The 21,203-nt window shown below is 40.6% G+C and overlaps 1 protein-coding gene across 2 annotated transcripts in view; it reads left to right on the top strand.

The window, feature by feature from the left end:
• The window catches only part of NUP133 (nucleoporin 133), a 58,453-nt gene that overhangs the window by 30,399 nt on the left and 6,851 nt on the right, over window positions 1-21,203 (top strand). Inside the window, exons 15-23 of one of the 2 annotated variants that reach the window (XM_032608587.1) lie at window positions 1,813-2,037; window positions 5,224-5,346; window positions 5,921-6,020; window positions 6,581-6,832; window positions 7,474-7,607; window positions 9,953-10,111; window positions 16,306-16,441; window positions 18,019-18,137; window positions 19,991-20,071. In XM_032608587.1, coding sequence (XP_032464478.1) covers window positions 1,813-2,037; window positions 5,224-5,346; window positions 5,921-6,020; window positions 6,581-6,832; window positions 7,474-7,607; window positions 9,953-10,111; window positions 16,306-16,441; window positions 18,019-18,137; window positions 19,991-20,071 — 1,329 coding nt within the window. The remainder of the gene's footprint in view (window positions 1-1,812; window positions 2,038-5,223; window positions 5,347-5,920; window positions 6,021-6,580; window positions 6,833-7,473; window positions 7,608-9,952; window positions 10,112-16,305; window positions 16,442-18,018; window positions 18,138-19,990; window positions 20,072-21,203) is intronic. The other variant, XM_032608588.1, reaches the window with a different exon arrangement.

The raw sequence follows: 21,203 nt of genomic DNA, 5'->3' as shown, positions 1-21,203 counted from the left end.
GCTGCTGAACACTTGAAATTACTGCTGCAGCTGAGGAGCTGAAGTTTTCTAAATTTAAATTTAATTAACTTAAAGTCACCACTTTGCTGGATAGTGGCTACCTTATTGGACAGTGTGGTTCTAGAGGATTCCAGAAATACGTTGGTTTCTAATACCTCACTCTGCTTCAGTTTTTTATTTTTATTTTTTTGCGGTACGTGGGCCTCTCACTGTTGTGGCCTCTCCCGTTGCAGAGCACAGGCTCCAGAAGCGCAGGCTCAGTGGCCATAGCTCACGGGCCCAGCCGCTCCGCGGCACGTGGGATCTTCCCGGACCGGGGCATGAACCCGCGTCCCCTGCATCGGCAGGCGGACTCTCAACCACTGCGCCACCAGGGAAGCCCTCTGCTTCAGTTTTAATGCACAGTCTGGCTCCAGTCTGCTCTTACTGTCTGGGCAAGAGAACTTTATTTGTTCATTGAGTCTTTTCTTAGTGTTTTAGGTGGGCTGCAGATCAATGGGGAAAAAACATGTTTTCTTCTGATGTAATTGTCAGGTGTTATCAGTTAACTCTTAATACATAACAAATACCCCCGGATGTGGTGGGTTAAAACAACTGTGGGTTAGCAGGGCGGTTCTTTGCTGATTTCCCCTGGGCCCTCTCCTTGAACTGCATTTGGGGTGGGCTGAGCTGGCAGGTCCCCAGGCGTCTCTTGTCAGACTGGCAGTCGGTGCCACCGTCCGCTGGGGCCTCCTGGTTCTCCCCCCACTTAGTCTTATCCTCCTCTAGGCTGGACTGGCCTCCTGTGGTCTCCAGGCGGCGCTTCAAGGGGATGAACTTAGAAGCTGTAGGCTTCAGACGTCACATATTATCACTTCCACCAAAGCGACGTTGGTCGAAGCAAGTCACAAGGCCAGGCCAGATAAAAGGGATTGGGAACTTGATTGTGCCTCTTGATGGGAGGAGTGGCAAGGTCACGTTGCAGAAGGCTGGGGTGGGAGGAGTCCGTGGCCCTCACAAGCCACACTGCGGGGATGCTAAGTTATTTGGGGGGGGGGTGCGAAGGGGGAGAGCCATGGGTCTGGAGCTGTTGTGGCATCTCTTGGTACAGCCTCCCTGGGCCTCAGACCCTCGTGGAGTCACACAGCTGTTGGCAGCGGCATCCGTTGCAAGGGAATGTCTAGCCAGACCTAAAAATCCCAGTCTGCCTGTGCCTTTATATTTCCTTTAATATTTAGAGCTCATTTCATTGAAAGATTTACATTAATAATCAGGAAAAATGTACAACTGGATACTTGTATCTAAGAAAATAATTCTGAATATAAAACTCTCCTCCTCAAGCCAGAAATGGGCATCAAGCAAATCAGAGGCAGCTGATGCAAAGGGTCAGAGACACCCCCCCCCCATACCCTCCCCATCTCTTTAGGGTTCTGGAAGGTGGAGGCTGCTGAGTTTCTAGTTCTGAAGGTCTGGAGTCTAGGGGAGTTGATCAATGTAGCTAGAAAAGAACAATTTTATGATTTTGATAACCATAAACAATCATTTGAGGAATAAGGTAGGTAGAGACAACAGTAGTTGACCCTAATCTTAGAACAGGAATGTCTGTACTTTCTTACAGGTGTAAATGGCCCTGGCTGAAGAGAGAGAGAGAGAGAGAGAGAGAGAGAGAGTTAGAGTTAGGAACAGCCCCAAAGACCAATAGACGGAGGTCTTTCTGGGGGAGGATGGGGCCAGCATCTCTGTACCCAGTGAGCTGCTGGTGGAAATGTGACTGCGTTCTTCTGTATGTTACTGTGAATGCTTTGTAAGAATATGTGTTCGTCTTGTCTCAAGGTCGGCTTGTTTGGACGTCTCGGCACTTTTCCAGTGAGAGGGCTGCCGATGGCCACACGGCTGCTGCTCTGTGAACACGCTGAGAAGCTGGCCGCCGCCATCGTCCTCAAGAACCACCACTCAAGGCTTTCCGACCTTGTCAACACAGCAATACTGATGGCCTTAAACAAGAGGGACTGCGACATCCCGTGCAACCTGACTCCCGCAGACGTCTTCTTCAGAGAGGTGAGACAAGACCTGTCCTCCCCTTAGTGCGGCTCTGGAGCGCTGTGCCATTTACAGAACGGGCCCCCGGTGAGGAAAGGATTGAGAACAAAAGATGTCATTGAAGTTTTAAATTGGACTCCGTGTTTTCTGGGTAAATTATCCCTCAAAAGTATCACTCATTTATCGCTTTCCCTGTAAGTTAGGGCTTGTAAAGATGACTACAGAGTCTTCCCTGTCACGTCTGGATGTTTTCCTCGTGTTTCTCCACACCACGTCTTGACTCTGCCCCAGAGGGCGTCTCCATGGTGGGCTCCCCTGTCCCCCGGCTTCTGTTGTTTTGATGAAGGTGCAGCACCATCAGGTCAGAGCTTGGAGCTGTCGTCCCCAGCTTCCTTCCTTGCTGCTTCCACCTGTTTGCTGTGCCTGCTGTCAGACCAGGCTCCTCTCAGGCCGCCCTCTCCGCCCCTCCAGCGACTGCTCTGTCGCAGTTCCCCTTCAGGCCTGGACCTAACTGTGGCTCCCCATCTTGCTAGCCCGGGGCTGCACCATCCCGCCTTGGTCCCCTGACTCCTGCCCACATCTTTGTAAACAGTCCCTTCACTAAACTCTCCTCAGCTGCCTGCTGGGATCCTGCTCTACACCTCACTTTTAAAGTCAGATTTAGGGGAAAAGAAAAACCTGCTGTAAACTTGGGAGGGAGAAAAGATGAAGGTGCTGGCCAGCTGGTGGCAGCTGGGCACTGGTCAGAGCACACAGCTCTGGTACCTGAGTGATACCTCGCAACCTCATGAAAGGCAGGGCTGACTTTCCCGTCTCCCTTTACAGGTGTTGACGCCAAGACCCAGGGGCCGGTTGACTCAGCTGAGACCACAGACCCTGGCTCTGAGCCACCATTCAGCAGGCTGTTTTGGGTGTGCTAGTCAGTTGCTTCAGGAGTTTGTAGTCCTTCACTAGGGCTGTTCCTTCTCCCTTTGTGGCGTTATCTGAGTTTAGAAACAGTGCTAGCTCTTCCCCCAGCTCTGTGGAATTTGGAATTGTTTTTTGCATTTGGGAAGTTTTTCTGTTTGGTGCCTCTAATTTTATCTCCTTCCTCGTGCAGTCCGGCTGTCATCTAGCATCTAACAGCCTGTGCCAAGGGTCTCTTCTACTCTGAATATTTGATGTACTGCAACCAAAAATAAGACACTGAACTATGTTCAGTTCTGTTGACTCCATAAATGTATTTAGTTTGAAGAAGGCCTCATTTTTATACATTTGGGCTTTTTTTCTAGGGAATGTAAGGCAAAGCACTTTTCTGTTTTATTTTGTTTTTTAATCAAGTATACCTGAAATCTGAATGAAAAAAAAGAAAGACAGTTCACCTCAAATTTCATGATCTAACAAAACTGTTGTCATTTTTGTGTCCTTTTTTGTCTGTTCGTACATAATTTTACATGATAAAGTTTTTGTTTTTCTTATTTAATTATTAATGACAAATTGAGTTGAGCAAGAGCCTGGTTGTTTTTTCTGCTTTGGGATCAAAGTGCAAAGCATACTAGTTAATTATGTATAAGTACATTTTTCCAATTAACTGGAAAAAAAATAGGGTCTGGAAGTTATCAATTGGATGAATACATAATTCATGAGTAGCCCCGTAGGAATATGACAGGAAAAAAAAAACTAAAAATGTGATTGGTTCCTCAAAAGAATGCTCCATATGGAAGATAGTAATGTTTAAGACTGTTTACATCACCATTTATTTTAATTTCTCTTTACATTTACTGGTCTTAAGCTTCCTTTGGGTGAAGTTCTAAAGGTCCTCCCCATGGCATAACCATAATAAAAAGAGAGAGCTGAAGAGGTATGCATGTGTTTAGTGAAAAAATATGTATCAATTTTTTTTTTCTTTTTACCTGTCCATCTACTTGGGAGTGGTAAATTACATTACAAACAGGTATGCATTTTAAGAGAAGAGCTGGATAACCCAAGTCAGGCTCTGATTGGTGGGCTGTGTAGGGGAGATGTGATCTCACAACCCTGGATAGAAGGTAAAATAATACAGACTCTGCTTGAGGGTTGACCCTCCACCTGTAGCCAGTCTGGAAGGAGCCCCCGTACCTCCTGGGGCTCTATAAAATGAGTTAACTGCTTCAGAACAGGCCCTCAACAGTGTTGGTACAGCTTATGAGCAATGTCTGAAACCACTGAACATGTAACTCATGTGGTAAGGCTGTCTAGCAAGTGTCTTGGGATTTTATTTGCTTTTATATTATTTCGTGCCTTTTATATCACATATGCTTTCATTATCTTTTTCACATTAACAGTGTAAAAAATTCTTAGAAATTCAACGTGCCAGAGGTTTCCTGCTAGGGCTGTTAGGATGCCTTTGACTGACATCAGAAATACTAAAGGAAGAAGAGTGATTTTGTTTGGGCTCCGTTGTGCATGTGTTTATGAACCGTTCGTTCAACTAGTTTGTAAGTCCTTGAGGGCAGCAAATCTCATTTCCATTTCTTCTTATCTCTGAGCGCCCGATGCTATGCAAACTCTGAATGCCAAGTAAATATCCACTTGATAAATAAAGGGGGAAAAGCTTAACTGGGGGCTGAAACTGGAAACAAGTGTTTCAGTGCTTAACATTTTTGCACAGTTACCTTCATGTGTTAATTAATGACAAAAAATAGAACAGTTACAAGTTACGTATTTAGTTAGTTTCTATGTAGCTACTGCTGTTCTACAAACATTTCTATTATGTCTAAAGAAAAGAAATTCTTCAAAGAAAGAAATTAGCAACCTCATTGGTTGGATAACTATTTTAATCCATTAGTTCATTCGTTTAATTCATTACTTTGGAGTCTCGCATTGTTATGTGACATCATTTGTAGCCTAGTACTATTTAAAGGTGGCATTGAGCCCTCATAGGTATAATAAACAAATATTTCAGTTACTTGATATTTAAATTAAAAACCTACCGGCTACCAATCCAGATTGCTTATTTATCAGACTTATTTATCAGTTATTTGGGCTCTCCACCTTTTAAAAGTTAGGAGACTCTAACTTTTCTTGGCTTTTAAATTTGTTTTCATCACTGACTGTCCCTTTGACTACTGAGCAGAGGGTGTGACTTAGTGAGGAAAGCCTGCTGAGTCGATTCCAGGCAGCTGTAAGCGTGGCGCATCGGCATGGCCTCTGTTCCTAGTAGGTACCGTCTCTGTCCTTCCTCAGGTGTCCCAGGTAGATAGCGTCTGGGAGTGCTTACTGGAGCACGAGGAGCAAGTCTTGAAGGACACGGCCTTGGAGCCAGTTGAATGGGCGGAGGCGGCGATCAGTGTGAACAGTATTCTCAAGGTACGCACGCATGCTGAAGATACCAGCAACTCAAAGCCCAGGCTGTGTATGGAGGAGGAAGTGGTCTCCATGTTCCTACTTTGCATCACCAGTGATCCATAATGGTTTAGGTATTCGTTCATTCCAAAAAGTTAGGAAAACCTCAGTCATTTTATCAGTCAGTTAATACACATCTGAGTGTTTGCCTTGTGCATGTTAGAAGTTTCTATTTGGTAGAATAAACCTTTTATTTGGAGAAGACATGTATATCATTGCAAAGGTATTAATGTTACTGTAACTGTCTGCTTTTTAATTACACAAAAGCACACTACTTATATTATTGATTAAAATGTTTCATTTAATTTTAGCTCATGGACTTCATAGTAATTGTCTTCCTAGTTCGGTTACCATAGTTCTCTAAAACTGAAGTTAAACTCTAGAGTAAAACAAATTTCAAATGCAGAAAGAATCAAAAAGTAGTCCAACAGGTCTGTGCCAAGTAATTTTTTGTAATAATAGACTTGATGTTTCAGATTATCTTAGAGATCCTGGGATCCCTTGCTTCCTGCATGTGATAACACATTTCATTTTCCAGGACATGCTGCAAGCTGCTAGTCATTATCGACAAAATAGAAACTCCTTGTATAGAAGAGAAGAGCCAGTAGAAAAAGAACCTGAGTATATTCCGTGGACAGGTGAGATTGCAAGCACTGCACCCAAATATACTGATTCATTAGCAGTTGATGAAAATATATTTCTACTGGTCTGTCATTTTCAGAAGCCGTATTGTTCTCCTAGTGCGAGTTTGTGAGTGAAATGAAAAATAAGTGCCATCTCCAAGATGAGTAGTTCTTACGGAAATCACTTTATTGCCTTGGAATAATTTGTAGATCTCTCTGTAGCTCATTGTTTTAAACTGGTGCTCACGCATCTACTAGGTTTTAGTACGTATAGCTATTCATAGCAGCAGGCCCTGGATGTACTGACTGTATTTTTTGTTGATTTAATACAAGAAAATAAGTGGAGTAGCATTAAAGGAATTTAGAAGGAAGAAGAATCATGTTTACCTGGCTCTGCTGAGGCCGTCCTCATGGAGAAGATGGGTTTGAGCAGGACATAGAAAAGTATCAGCTGACCTCCTATTTGATTTCTTTTTCCATCCATCAAGGCTGACGGGATATAATTTTTAGGCAGTTGGTCTTTCCTGTAGCCATTATGGAATCCTTACTTGTCATTATTTTGTGTGATTTTACAGCAACGAGTGGTCCTGCCGGCATTCGAACAGCAATAGTGCGCCAGCACGGGATTGTCCTGAAAATGGTTTATCCTCAGGCGGATAGCAACCTCCGAAACATTCTGACAGAGCAGCTGGTAGCACTGATTGATTGCTTCCTGGATGGTTATGTTTCTCAGCTCAAGTCTGTGGACAGATCCAGTGATCAAGAAAGATATAACAATCTGGAAATGGAATACCTGCAGAAAAGATCAGATCTCTTATCTCCGCTTCGTAAGTGCCTGATATTTAGTGAGGGCTGTGGGTCTCGAGTCTGCAGAACAGATGTAGGAGCCAAATCATTCACGCAATGTGTTATGCAGTGTAATGCCGTTAACCCCGCTGTAGCTCAGAGCCTAAAGCAGAGCTTTCCTGTGTGCAGCTTTCTGTGTTCGCTTATTCAGCCTCGTTGTCATTACTTACCAGGTAACAAGTGTCCTAGATGGTGTTAAAGATGATTTAAAAATAAATAAATTAACAGCATGTGGAGACTGCTTACCATCTCAGACCTTCACAGGAACAGCTAGACTGCAGGGTAGAGCAGACAAGGGTCGTTCCACGGTGTGGAGAGGTGGTACGGCTCTTCGGAGGAGGACACGAGACGGTCACAGCCAGGATTCAGAGAAGAAGCTTGTCTTGCTACATGAAGGAAGGGGATAGCATCTTAGGTGGGCAGTGATGAAGCAAGGGACTGAATTTACATCTTTAATGAGTTTATATGGATTATGAAACTAAATGCCAGTAACTGGAAAGGTTTCTATTAATTAACTTTAGTATATAATATGAATAAAGGTAAAATTTCAAGGAATATTTTTTTTATTACATATTAAGTTTTCGCTAACAGGATTTTTTTCCATCTGTTCTCATTTCCATAGTCACACTAGGCCAGTACCCATGGGCTGCTTCATTAGCAGAAAAATACTGTGACTTTGATATCTTAGTACAAATGTGTGAGCAGACTGACAACCAGGCCAGACTGCAGCGCTACATGACACAGTTTGCTGACCAGGTAACGAACCCTGGGGGTGTAGGCAGTGGACCCTGTAAGAAGACTTTACCATTTCAAATCTTACTTGGGGTTTTTGGAAGATGATACAGTCTTTTTGCAGATTACCAGATACTAATTTGTACATTATGTTTCTTTGTAAATAGGTAGACAATTCTTTATATATAAATATTACTGACGGATTCTTTGACCTCTGAAAAATATGTTAAGACTTTTATTTCTATTCTTATATTTTCAGTTATAATTAAAAGTACTTAGGGATACGGATATTGCTAGAGTTCTAAAGTTTGAGTAGAAGATCTTGGGAGCATGGGATGCTACTTTTAGAGAGCTCAGATTTCCATACACCTAAGATTCTTGTTTTCCTTCTTTGACATGCTTCCTGTTTTTGTTTTTTTACGCTTACTATTTTTTTTAAAGTTCGCATTGTGACACTATTTAGGTACAGTTAAGTTGTTCCTTAAAGCCAGTCTATTCAGTCAGTTGATCTTTATGTAAAAACTGATTTTTTTTCTTACTATAAAGGTAACATTGTATAAAATTCAGGAAACCACTATAAACAAAGAAGAAGATTAAAAAATCGTTCATAATTCTACCACCCAGAGAGAACCCTTCTTAACATTTGGTTTTATTCTTCTAGTCTTTTTACTCTACCAAACATGTTTCGTTAACTGCTTATTTCACTTAATACATAACAGACGTTTGTCCATATCATTAAATATTACACAACCACATTTTTAATGTTGTTATGGTATTCATGGACTGGATGTAACTTATTTGATCAGAACTTGATTGCTGGACATGGCTTATCTCGTATTTCACAGTAGTGCTGAAGTAAGTACTTTGTGCCCATCATAATTTTTATTCCTTACAAGGATTCTTATTCTCCGTTGATATTTTCCATCCTTTTGTGCTTTGTTCCTTTTATTTTCTTTAATATGTTTACTAGTTATTTTAAGTCCTTTTGTGCTGATTCCAAAATGATCATTCTTAGGTCTGCTTCTGCTGCCTGCATATTCATATTTTTCTGCTTCTTATGTCTTACAACTTAAAATATATATATTTATTTATTTTTATTTTGGCTGTGCCGGGTCTTAGTTGAGGCACATGGGATCTTCGTTGCGGTATGCAGGATCTTTTTTTTTTTTAGTTGCGGCATGCGGACTCTTAGTTGTGGCATGCATGTGGGATCTGGTTCCCCGACCAGGGATTGAACCTGGGCCCCCTGCATTGGGAGCATGGAGTCTTACCCACTGGACCACAAGGGAAGTCTCTTGCAATTTTTAAAATTGTATTTTGGACATTGTGTATAAAAGAACCGTAAAGACGGAAATCAATGCTGTTCTTTCCCCTGGGAGACAGGTAAGATGAGAGGCAGATCACTCAATACTCAAGAATAGAGGTGGGTCAGGGCTTGACTGCAGCTTCCGTTAAATTCATTCATTTCTGGTTTCAGATGTCTTATGGGGCTGGTGTGTTCCTTGCAGAATTCCCCCTTTAGTGGAGATGTCTCTTAAGTACTGTGAGACTGCAGGACACTTTTGTCTTCCTTTCCAGCCCAGCCTCACACCACCCCAGCATCCAGCAACCGTCCTGTGGGGAAACTGGATATGCCTCTCTAGATTCTGATTTATTGTGCCAGCCCACATGGACACGTGGCACCCAGTTCTGCCCCTGAGAATCTTTCATTCTGGAAGGATAGCGTCTCAGTACCGTCCAGTGGAACTTTCTGTGGTAATGGAGATCTTGCCCATATGTGCTGTCCCAAATGGAGTCTCTGACCACAGATGGCCTTCAAGTACTTGAAATGTGACTGGTGTCTCTGAGGGACTGAATTTTACATTTTAGATTAAGTTTAAGCAACTACATGTGACCGGTGACTGCCATATTATTGGACAGCGCACATCTGTGTGACCCTGAGCAAGATCCCCTTTCTGGATCTGAATGGCCTCATTTGTTAAATGAGGTGATTTGAGGACCCTACAGTGCAGGAAATGAGTGTTTAAAACTGGATTTCTATTCTGGAGTCTTAAGACCTTTGGGAGAAATTTACTTTATTATCAGAAATTTTTTTTTTTTTTTTTTTTTTGGGCGCTACGCGGGCCTCTCACTGTTGTGGCCTCTCCCGTTGCGGAGCACAGGCTCCGGACGCACAGACTCAGCGGCCATGGCTCACGGGCCCAGCCGCTCCGCGGCATGTGGGATCCTCCCGGACCGGGGCACGAACCCGCGTCCCCTGCATCGGCAGGCGGACTCTCAACCACTGCGCCACCAGGGAAGCCCCAGAAATGTAGTTTTAAAAACTGTATTACTATATATTCTTGAATTCTTGGCTTTGTTCTTTATAGAATTTTTCAGACTTTCTCTTCCGTTGGTATCTGGAGAAAGGAAAGCGAGGCAAATTATTATCTCAGCCTATTTCTCAGCACGGACAGTTGGCCAATTTTTTGCAAGCTCATGAACATCTCAGCTGGTTACATGAAATTAACAGCCAAGAATTAGAAAAGGTAAGAAGGATTCAGTTATATGGAGCAGATTTAGGCAATTTTTTGTTTAGTTTTAACTAGTTTAGTTTTTTGTAGTTAAATACTACTTATGGATTTTTAAAAAATGTATATCTCCTATTCTCTCACATAATTTGATAAAAGTATTTTTCATTTATGATGGTACTGCCATTACTTGTTATATATCTCAGTTAAAAAAAATGAAGACTATTGTGATTTGACTGTTATTACAGTAAACTGAAGCACAAAAACTTTAACACATAATTAGCAGTTATTGGCCTTTTTTTGTAATGAGTATTTTCTTGTAATAAAAATGTTCAAATTATCAGTAAAAAGAGTACATGAATTAAAGTTTGTCCTTGACAGGGTATTGACGTGAGAGCAAATGTTGGGTTTTTTGGGGGTTTTTGTGGCTAGGCTCCTGTTACAGCCCTTTTTTTTCTTTAATTGGGGTATAGTTGTTTTACAACGTTGTGTTAGTTTCTACTTTACAGCAAAGTGGAGTTCCCTGTGCTATACAGCAGGTTCTTACTAGTTATCTATTTTATACATGTTAGTGTATATACGTCAATCCTAATCTCCCAGTTCATCCCACCCCCCACTTCCTACCCCCCACTTTCCCCACTTGGTGTCCATACGTTTCTTCTCTACATCTGTGTCTCTGTCTCTGCCTTGCACACGGGTTCATCTGTACCATTTTTCTAGATTCCACATATATGCATTAATATATGATATTTGTTTTTCTCTTTCTGATTTCACTCTGTACGACCATATCTAGGTCCATCCACATCTCTACAAAAGACCTAATTTCATTCCTTTTTATGGCTGAGTAATATTCCATTGTATATATGTACCCTATCTTTTTTTTCCATTCGTCTGTTGATGGGACATTTAGGTTGCTTCCATGACCTGGCTATTGTAAATAGTGCTGCAGTGAACAATGGGGTTCATGTGTCTTTTTGAATTACGGTTTTCTGTGGGTATATGCCCAGTAGTGGGATTGCAGTAGTGGGATTGCTGGGTCATATAGTAGTTCTATTTTTAGTTTTTTAAGGAACCTCCATACTGTTCTCCATAGTGGCTGTATCAGTTTACATTCCCACCAACAGTGCAAGAGGGTTGCCTTTTCTCCACACCCTCTCCAGCATTTATTGTTTAGATTTTCTGATGATGCCCATTCTAACTGGTGTAAGGTGATACCTCATTGTAGTTTTGCATTTCTCTAGTTAACGATGTTGAGCAGCTTTTCATGTGCTCTTGGCCATCTGTATGTCTCCTTCGGAGAACTGTCTATTTAGGTCTTCTGCCCATTTTTTTTTTTTTTTTTTTTTTTGCGGTACACAGGCCTCTCACGGCTGTGGCCTCGCCCGTTGCGGAGCACAGGCTCCGGACGCGCAGGCTCAGCGGCCGTGGCTCACGGGCCCAGCCACTCCGCGGCACGTGGGATCTTCCCGTACCGGGGCACGAACCCGTGTCCCCTACATCGGCAGGCGGACTCTCAACCACTGCGCCACCAGGGAAGCCCTGCCCATTTTTTTATTAGGTTGTTTGTTTTTTTGATATTGAGCTGTTTATATATTTTGGAGGTTAATCCTTTGTCCGTTGATTCATTTGCAAATATTTTCTCCCATTCTGACATTTGTCTTTTCGTCTTGTTTATAGTTTCCTTTGTTGTGCAAAAGCTTTGAAGTTTCACTAGGTCCCATTTGTTTATTTTTGTTTTTGTTTCCATGACTCTAGGAGGTGGGTCAAAAAAGATCTTGCTGTGATTTATGTCAAAAAGTGTTCTTGCTATGTTTTCCTCTAAGATTTTTATAGTGTCTGGTATTACATTTAGGTCTTCAATCCATTTTTTTTTTTTTTTTTTTTTTGGGGTATGCGGGCCTCTCACTGTTGTGGACTCTCCCGTTGCGGAGCACAGGCTCCGGACGCGCAGGCTCAGCGGCCATGGCTCACGGGCCTAGCTGCTCTGTGGCATGTGGGATCCTCCCGGACCGGGGCACGAACCCATGTCTCCTGCATCGGCAGGTGGACTCTCAACCACTGCGCCACCAGGGAAGCCCTTCAATCCATTTTGAGTTTATTTTTGTGTATGGTGTTAGGGAGTGTTCTAATTTCATTCCTTTGCATGTAGCTATCCAGTTTTCCCAGCACCACTTACTGAAGAGACTGTCTTTTCTCCATTGTATATCCTTGCCTCCTTTGTCATAGATTAGTTGACCACAGGAGCATGGGTTTATCTCTGGGCTTTCTATCCTGTTCCATTAACCTATATTACTGTTTTTGTGCCAGTACCGTATTGTCTTGATTACTGTAGCTTTGTAGTATAGTCTGAAGTCAGGGAGTCTGATTCCTCCAACTCTGTTTTTTTTCCTCAAGAATGCTTTAGCTATTCGGGCTCTTCTGTGTCTCCGTACAAATTTTAAGATTTTTAGTTCTAGTTCTGTCAAAAATGCCATTAGTAATTTGATAGGGATTGCATTGAATCTGTAGATTGCTTTGGGTAGTATAGTCATTTTCACAATGTTGATTCTTCCAATCCAAGAACATGTATATCTCTCCATCTCTTTGTGTCATCTTTGATTTCTTTCATCAGTGTCTTACAGTTTTCTGAGTATAGATCTTTTACCCTCTAGGTAGGTTTATTCCTAGGTGTTTTATTCTTTTTGCTGCGGTGGGATTGTTTCCTTAATTTCTCTTTCTGATCTTTCACACTTAGCGTATAGGAATGCCGGAGATTTCTGTGCGTTAATTTTGTATCCTGAAACTTTACCAAATTCATTGATGAGCTCTAGTAGTTTTCTGGTGGCATCTTTAGGATTTTCTATTTATAATATCATGACATCTGCAAACAGTGACAGTTTTACTTCTTCTCTTCCAATTTGTATTCCTTTTATTTCTTTTTTTCTCTGACTGCCGTGGCTAGGACTTTCAAAACTATGTTGAATAGTAGTGGCGAAAGTGGACATCCTTGTCTTGTTCCTGAATCTTAGAGGAAATGCTTTCAGTTTTTCACATTGAGAATGATGTTTGCTGTGGGTGTGTCATATATGGCCTTTATTATGTTGAGGTAGATTCCCTCTATGCCCACTTTCTGGAGAGTTTTTTATCATAAATGGGTGTTGAATTTTGTCAAAAGCTTTTTCTGCATCTACTGAGATGATCTTTATTCTTCAGTTTGTTAATATGGTGTATCACACTGATTTGCATATATTGAAGAATCCTTGAATCCCTGGGATAAATGCCACTTGGTCATGGTGTATGATCCTCTTAATGTGTTGTTGGATTCTGTTTGCTAGTATTTGGTTGAGGATTTTTGCATCTATATTCATCAGTGATATTGGTCTGTAATTTTCTTGTTTTGTAGTATCTTTGTCTGGTTTTGGTATCAGGGTGATGGTGGCCTTACAGAATGAGTTTGGGAGTGTTCCTTCCTCTGCAATTTTTGGGAAGAGTTTGAGAAGGATGAGCGTTAGCTCATCTCTAAATGTTTGATAGAATTCACCTGTGAAGCCATCTGGTCCTGGACTTTTGTTTGTTGGAAGATTTTTAATCATACTTTCAATTTCATTACTTGTGATTGGTCTGTTCCTATTTTCTATTTCTTCCTGGAAGAAATAGAATGGAAGCTTATACCTTTCTAAACATTTGTCCATTTCTTCCAGGTTGTCATTTTTATTGGCATAGCATTGCTTGTAGTAGTCTCTTAGGATGCTTTATATTTCTGCAGTGTCTGTTTTAACTTCTCCTTTTTCATTTCTAATTTTATTGATTTGAGTCCTCTCCCTCTTTTTCTTGATGAGTCTAGCAAATGGTTTATCAATTTTGTTTATCTTCTCAAAGAACCAGCTTTTAGTTTTATTAATCTTTGGTATTGTTTTCTTTGTTTCTGTTTCATTTGTTTCTGCTCTGATCTTTATGATTTCTTTCTTTCTACTAACTTTTCTTTTTCTTCTTCTTTCTCTAGTTCCTTTAGGTGTAAGGTTAGATTGTTCATTTGAGATTTTTCTTGTTTCTTGAGGTAGGCTTGTATAGCTATAAACTTCCCTCTTAGAACTGTTTTTGCTGCATCCCATAGGTTTTGGGTCGTCGTGTTTTCGTTGTCACTTGTCTCTAGGTATTTCTCGATTTCCTCTTTGATTTCTGCAGTAATCTCTTGGTTATTTAGTAATGTATTGTTTAGCCTCCATGTGTTTTGTGTGTTTTATGTTTTTTTCCCTGTAATCGATTTCTAATCTCATAGCATTGTGGTTGGGACAGATGTTTGATATGATTTCAATTTCCTTAAATTTACCAAGGCTTGATTTGTGACCCAAGATGTGATCTGTCTTGGAGAATGTTCCGTGTGCACTTGAAAAGAAAGTGTAATCTGCTGTGTTTGGATGGAATGTCCTGTAAATATCAATTAAATCTATCTGATCTATTGTGTCTTTTAAAGCTTCTGTTTCCTTATTTTTTTTTCATTTTGGGTGATCTGTCCATTGGTGTAAGTGAGGTGTTAACGTCCCTCAATATTATTGTGTTACTGTTGATTTCCTCTTTTATAGCTATTAGCAGTTGCCTTATGTATTGAGTTGCTCCTATGTTAGGTGCATATATATTTATAATTGTTACACCTTCTTCTTGGATTGATCCCTTGATCATTATGTAGTGTCCTTCCTTGTCTCTTGTAACATTCTTTATTTTAAAGTCTATTTTATCTGATATGAGTATAGCTACTCCAGCTTTCTTTTGATTTCCATTTGCATGGAATATCTTTTTCCATCCCCTCACTTTCAGTCTGTATGTGTCCCTAGGTCTGAAGTGGGTCTTTTGTAGACAGCATATATATGGGTCTTGTTTTTGTATCCATTCAGCGAGCCTGTGTCTTTTGGTTGGAGCATTTAGTCCATTCACGTTTAAGGTAATTATCAATATGTATGTTCCTATTACCATTTTCTTAATTGTTTTGGGTTTGTTTGTGTAGGTCCTTTTCTTCTCTTGTGTTTTCTGCTTAGAGAAGTTCCTTTAGCATTTGTTGTAGTGCTGGTCTGGTGGTGCTGAATTCTCTTACCTTTTGCTTGTCCGTAAAGCTTGTGATTTCTCTATCGAATCTGAATGAGGTCCTTGCTGGGTAGAGTATTCTTGGTTGTAGGTTCTTCCCTTTCACCACTTTAAATATATCATACCACTCCCTTCTGGCTTGTAGAGTTTCTGCTGAGTAGTTAGCTGTTAGCCTTATGGGAGTTCCCTTATATGTTATTTGTCATTTTTCCATTGTTGCTTTTAATAATTTTTCTTTGTCTTTAGTTTTTGTCAGTTTGATTACTGTGTCTTGGTGTGTTTCTCTTTGGATTTATCCTGCCTGGGACTCTCTGCACTTCTTGGGCTTGGGTGGCTATTTCTTTTCCCCTGTTAGGGAAGTTTTTGACTATAATCTCTTCAAATATTTTCTCTGGTCCTTTCTCTCTCTCTTCTTCTGGGACCCCTATAATGCGAATGTTGATGTGTTTAATGTTGTCCCAGAGATCTGTTAGGCTGTCTTCATTTCTTTTCATTCTTTTTTCTTTATTCTGTTCCATGGCAATGATTCCCACCGTTCTGTCTTCCAGGTCACTTATCCGTTCTTCTGCCTCAGTTACTCTGTACTGATTCCTTCTACTGTATTTTTCATTTCAGTTATTGTAGTATTTATCTCTGTTTTTTGTTCTTTAACTCTTCTAGGTCTTTGTCAAACATTTCTCGCATCTTCTTGATCCTTGCCTCCATTCTTTTTCCAAGGTCCTGGATCATCTTCACTATCATTATTCTGAATTCTTTTTCTGGAAGGTTGCCTATCTCCACTTCATTTAGTTGTTTTTCTGGGGTTTTATCTTGTTGCTTCATCTGGGACATAGTCCTCTGTCTTTTCATTTTGTCTGTCTTTCTGAGACTGAGGTTTTCATTCTGCAAGCTGCAGAATTGTAGTTCTTCTTGCTTCTGAGAGCAAATGTTTGATACATGTCTCTTTTCCCAGTAATTAGTGTGGGTGGCTGATACTTTATGTGTAATTACTCTCAGAGTATGGTACTCATCTGTTTTTAGGCTTGCTAGCAGTGACTTGATCTTTCATTGATACAGCTTGGGGGGAAACCAAGTTTGGGTTTTACTTAATCTTTATTGCAACTTGAATTAGTATCCAAGATTTGATCATAGTTTTCATATTTTGTTTATTGTAGGCTCATGCAACACTTCTGGGTTTGGCAAATATGGAAACTCGTTACTTTGCAAAGAAAAAAACCCTTCTTGGCTTGAGTAAATTGGCTGCATTAGCTTCAGACTTTCCAGAAGATACACTGCAAGGAAAAATTGAAGGTAAAATACAGTATTTGAACAAGAAGACACACAAATCAGTCATACTGTCAGTGTATTCTTAGAATGTGCTCTTGTTATCATTTAATGGGGTCCATTAGAAACAGGAGCCATCTCCTTTGAGAGGAGTGCTTTCTATTCAGTGTCCTTAGGCAATTACTCAGTTACATAATTAGGATTCTCTTTTTATGGAAAAGTAATTTGTGCCTTAAATAAGAATTCCTAAAGAGTAAATTCAAATGATTTGAACAGAGTACTCTGATTACACCCCTAGTGACTCATATGCTAAGAACAAACTGCAAAGAAACTTGACGTTTACTCAGTGGGTTTGCTGTAGGTGGTGGTAATTCTGTAGTGGTGGTCTGCTGTAGGTGGTGGTTTGGGAGATTCTTCCTCATTCTTTTATTTTTAAACGCTAATAGTGCCTTTTGTTCTAGAGAAGTGTGTATATGTTCTGCAATGCTGGCTGGTAGTCTGAAAGGGGAGCTGTATTTTAACCTGCCCACCAGAGTTAGATCATGTTAATCAAAATATCTTAACACAAGGCTTTATTATTGCTGGTTCCCCCCCAACTTCTTGTCATCACTTTGCATTTTGATCACTTCTTCTTAGCTTTTGCTTTCTTAGCACAATGAGAATATTTTCAGGTCTCAGTAATTTCCTACAGACTGTTATCACAGTGTATCTAATTGAAGGGAGTAGATTTTTAAGAGATAACTTTCTATTGGCTATACAAGTTCAATTATGGAAATTAGTAAAGTATAGAAAAAACAACAAAATAAATTGTCTATAATCCCACTGCCCTAGAGATAATTACTGTTACTTTTTTAATCCTCCCAGTCTGTTTTCTTAGGTACGGAAATTGCGCAAAACAGTTTTGTTTAATTTTTACAAGCTTGGGATCATGTGGAATGATGCCAGTATTTGAATGAGCATATCTGTGATTTAGTCACTCCATTTTGCTGTAACTGCTGTTAGCAAACAGTTCTCTGTCCTTTTTTCCTGCAGCCCAGCTCATTCTCGTGGGTGAAGCCAGGTTATGATAGTTTATGTAAATCAAAAGCCCCTGTCACCCTATCGTATGGCGATAAATAACCATTGCTGGGTAATAGGTCTGGTGCACAGTCCTCTGGCTTGTGTTTTTCCTGGCATGTACTCGTGGTGGCTTTTAAGTAGATCATTTCCCTTAGTGAATGAAATTATACTAGAAACTCTGGTAAAGTGAAAAGTAGTACTTTACAGAGTAACCTTAAAATGGCCTGAGAGACCTCAGATTTGGGGGACTTGTGCTTCTGAAATCCATCTGCTCTACAGTTGCTTCAATCGGTAGGTTTGTTTTCTTAGCTCTTCTCTCCCCTCCTCATATTTCTGGTTGCTGTGATAATCCACATGACTTGGATCGAACCCTGAATATTTGTAACATAACTAGGAATCAAGAATAAGCAGAATTAATAACATTCTAGGATCACTGAATTAGTGATGGGATTACCTTTAGCGCTGTTCCATTTCTTTTTAAATTTAGACTTGTTTATGACAGAGCAAAAGTGAATGTTTCCCCCTCCCCCTGTGTTGCCTCCTAGAAATGGCTGAGCAGGAGCGCTTCCTGCTGCACCAGGAGACACTGCCTGAACAGCTGCTGGCCGAGAAGCAGCTGAGTCTCAGTGCGATGCCAGTACTGACTGCAGCACAGCTCATTGGCGTACGTGCTTTCCAAATCCCTGCACCACTTCGTAGTCTCAAAACCACCTCTGTTTCCTGGACCACGTAGTACAGTTCCTCATCTCTCCATTGCTTATTTTCCTGGTCACTTTCCCCTGGAGTCAGGTGTCAGAAGCTGCTTAGGAGCAGGGTGCCAGTTAGCAGAAAGCAGTGGGTCAGCCTCTGCCCCCCATAGCTCTCTGCCTGTTCCTCAAGACGCTTATCCAGGCGACCAGAAGAAATTACTTCCATTGTGCTTTTCTAGATATGTACCATGAGACATAGTTCAGGCTCTTCAAAAACAATGGTTTTAGGAACTGGATTTGCATAGCCTCTAAGTGCCATCGTCCCCATTTCCCTCTGCAACATAGCACATTCCTGAGGACGCAGCTAGATTAGGGGCTGCAACCCAGACATGGTAGTTTTGTTGCTGTGTACACTTAATAGCCTTAATTCTGCTTCTCTCTTTTCCTTTCAAGAAAGCATTTCCAGTGCAAAAGCGGTGTCATAGAATCGCCTTGAATTGCCCTAATTATGTTACTAAGAAAGCAGACAATTCAAAAACGTCAGTATTTTAGTCATTATTAGTAACAGATTTCCTATCAGTGAGCTCACAGCAGCCTCTCCTGATAGAGCACATTTGATTTAAAAATCTACAGGGCTGTTGCCTCGAAGACTCAGCATTATTTTATGTATTGGTAAGAAGGAAAAAGTTGTCCAACTTTACCTTGATACTGAATCAATTGTAATACTACCTTCCAGTTTCAGGGATGTTAACATTGTGGGGAAAAAAGGTTCAGAAACAGTGAAATAAAACATTGTTTTCAAGTGTTGTAAGACAATGACAACAAGTAGATAGCTTTTCTTCTGAAATGGTTTGAGTATTGTCTTTGCTGTTAAAGGATTATATGCAGTATTTTAAAATGAAATTTGTTATGTTATAAATAATTTTTGGAAAAAGAAGTTAGGAAAAATTCAAATGGATATTGTTAATAAGGCAAGCCTTTTTCTGATTATAAAATTACGGGACATTTGTGATCATATATAGTCAGCTGTGATCTACCCAATCAGGGGTAACCATTGGTAACATATTGGTGTGTTTTGTTATCTCTTAAGTAAACTGTAGACCAACTGCATGCTTTCTCATAGGTCTCAATTTTTTTTTTTTTTTTTTTTTTTTTTATAAATTTATTTATTCATTTATTTATTTTTGGCTGTGTTGGGTCTTCGTTTCTGTGCGAGGGCTTTCTCCAGTGGCGGCAAGCGGGGGCCACTCTTCATCGCGGTGCGCGGGCCTCTCACTGTCGCGGCCTCTCTTGCTGCGGAGCACAGGCTCCAGACGCGCAGAGCTCAGTATCTGTAGCTCACGGGCCCAGCTGCTCCGTGGCACGTGGGATCTTCCCAGACCAGGGCTCGAACCCGTGTCCCCTGCATTGGCAGGCAGACTCTCAACCACTGCGCCACCAGGGAAGCCCCGGTCTCAATTTTTAAAACTACTGCAAGGGCAACATTTCAAAAGCATTGTAGCCAGCTTTAAAAATGCAAGGGCAGCTGTTTATTACAGAGTATGCTTGAAAGAGTACTGAAATGTATACTATCTTGAACTTATGAATATAAATTTACTGGCATTTTAGAAGTATATATACCAAGTTATACAAGTTAGTTACTGAGAATGAACATAGGTGTGTTTTAAAAGACAGTTTGCTGTGAGGTAGATGGAGTTTAATTTCCAAACGTGTTGCTGTTCTTTGCTATAAAGATACCTGTAGACATGATGACTTCTCTGTAAATCTCTCCAGTCTTGGTTATATGAAGAGTTAAAATAATTCTCTACCTTATTTTAACTTGCCATAGTTGTATATCTGTGAAGAAAACAGAAGAGCTAATGAGTATGATTTCAAGAAAGCTTTGGACTTGCTTGAATATATTGATGAGGTAAGTAAAATCACTTGATGATCGCAGGCAAGGATCACAATTTGCGTATGGTTTTCTGTAGAACTGAGTACATCTTGAAAATGTCTTAATTTTAAAAGACTCTCAAAAAAATAAAATAAAAGACTTTCTGGTTCAGCTACCCGTAACTCTTGGAATACGTATAGCTCTTTAGAAAAGCTGTCAAGAGATCTCACCTCTTGATAATTCTCACACATTTCCAGGTGTCTTTTTCCCTGCACAAATAAAAAATGTTGCTTTTCGAGGTCCTGACATATTTTTTCTCTTTCATCTATTGAGTCGTTGTTAGTTTCTCAAACTGGTATGCTGCTTGTCAATTTATTCTTCATAGTATTCACCCTAAGAGAAGCTGTCTCTCAGCCTTTGAGAAAAAGATTATAATGACAATTCTGTAGGGTGAGCAGTCGGCCCTGCAACTGAAAGTAGTTTGGTAGATTATAAAGACAATAATATGTTGGCTTTTATGTTACTCTGTTTAAAATCTTGACTCTCTCAAGCTTCTTGATAAAATCAGATTATCTCAGAATAATCGGAAACAAATTCACACAAAGTTAATAGTTTTACTCTTCTGAGTAGTATTAACGTCTCAAAGAAAGGGAAATTTTTTAAAATGATAAATTAAAGCATAAGGGCTTCCCTGGTGGCGCAGTGGTTGAGAGTCCGCCTGCCGATGCAGGGGACACGGGTTCGTGCCCCGGTCTGGGAAGATCCCACATGCCGCGGAGCGGCTGGGCCCGTGAGCCATGGCCGCTGAGCCTGCGCGTCCGGAGCCTGTCCTCCGCAACGGGAGAGGCCACAACAGTGAGAGGCCCGCGTAACGCATTAAAAAAAAAAAAAAAAAAAAAAAAAAAAAAAAAATAAATTAAAGCATAATAATATTTATGTGGAATTAGGAATTGACATAACTCAAATTTAAGCATGTATTTTTTTTCATTTTATTTTTTATTTATTTATTTATTTTTTTAAACATCTTTATTGGGGTATAATTGCTTTACAATGGTGTGTTAGTTTCTGCTTTATAACAAATTGAATCAGCTATACATATACATATGTTCCCATATGTCTTCCCTCTTGCGTCTCCCTCCCTCCCACTCTCCCCATCCCACCCCTCCAG

The sequence above is a fragment of the Phocoena sinus genome, chromosome 16 (assembly GCF_008692025.1).
Source record: "Phocoena sinus isolate mPhoSin1 chromosome 16, mPhoSin1.pri, whole genome shotgun sequence".
Classification (NCBI taxonomy): domain Eukaryota; kingdom Metazoa; phylum Chordata; class Mammalia; order Artiodactyla; family Phocoenidae; genus Phocoena; species Phocoena sinus.
The sequence above is the reverse complement of the archived record's forward strand: the minus strand, read 5'-3'. Positions and strand labels throughout refer to the sequence as shown.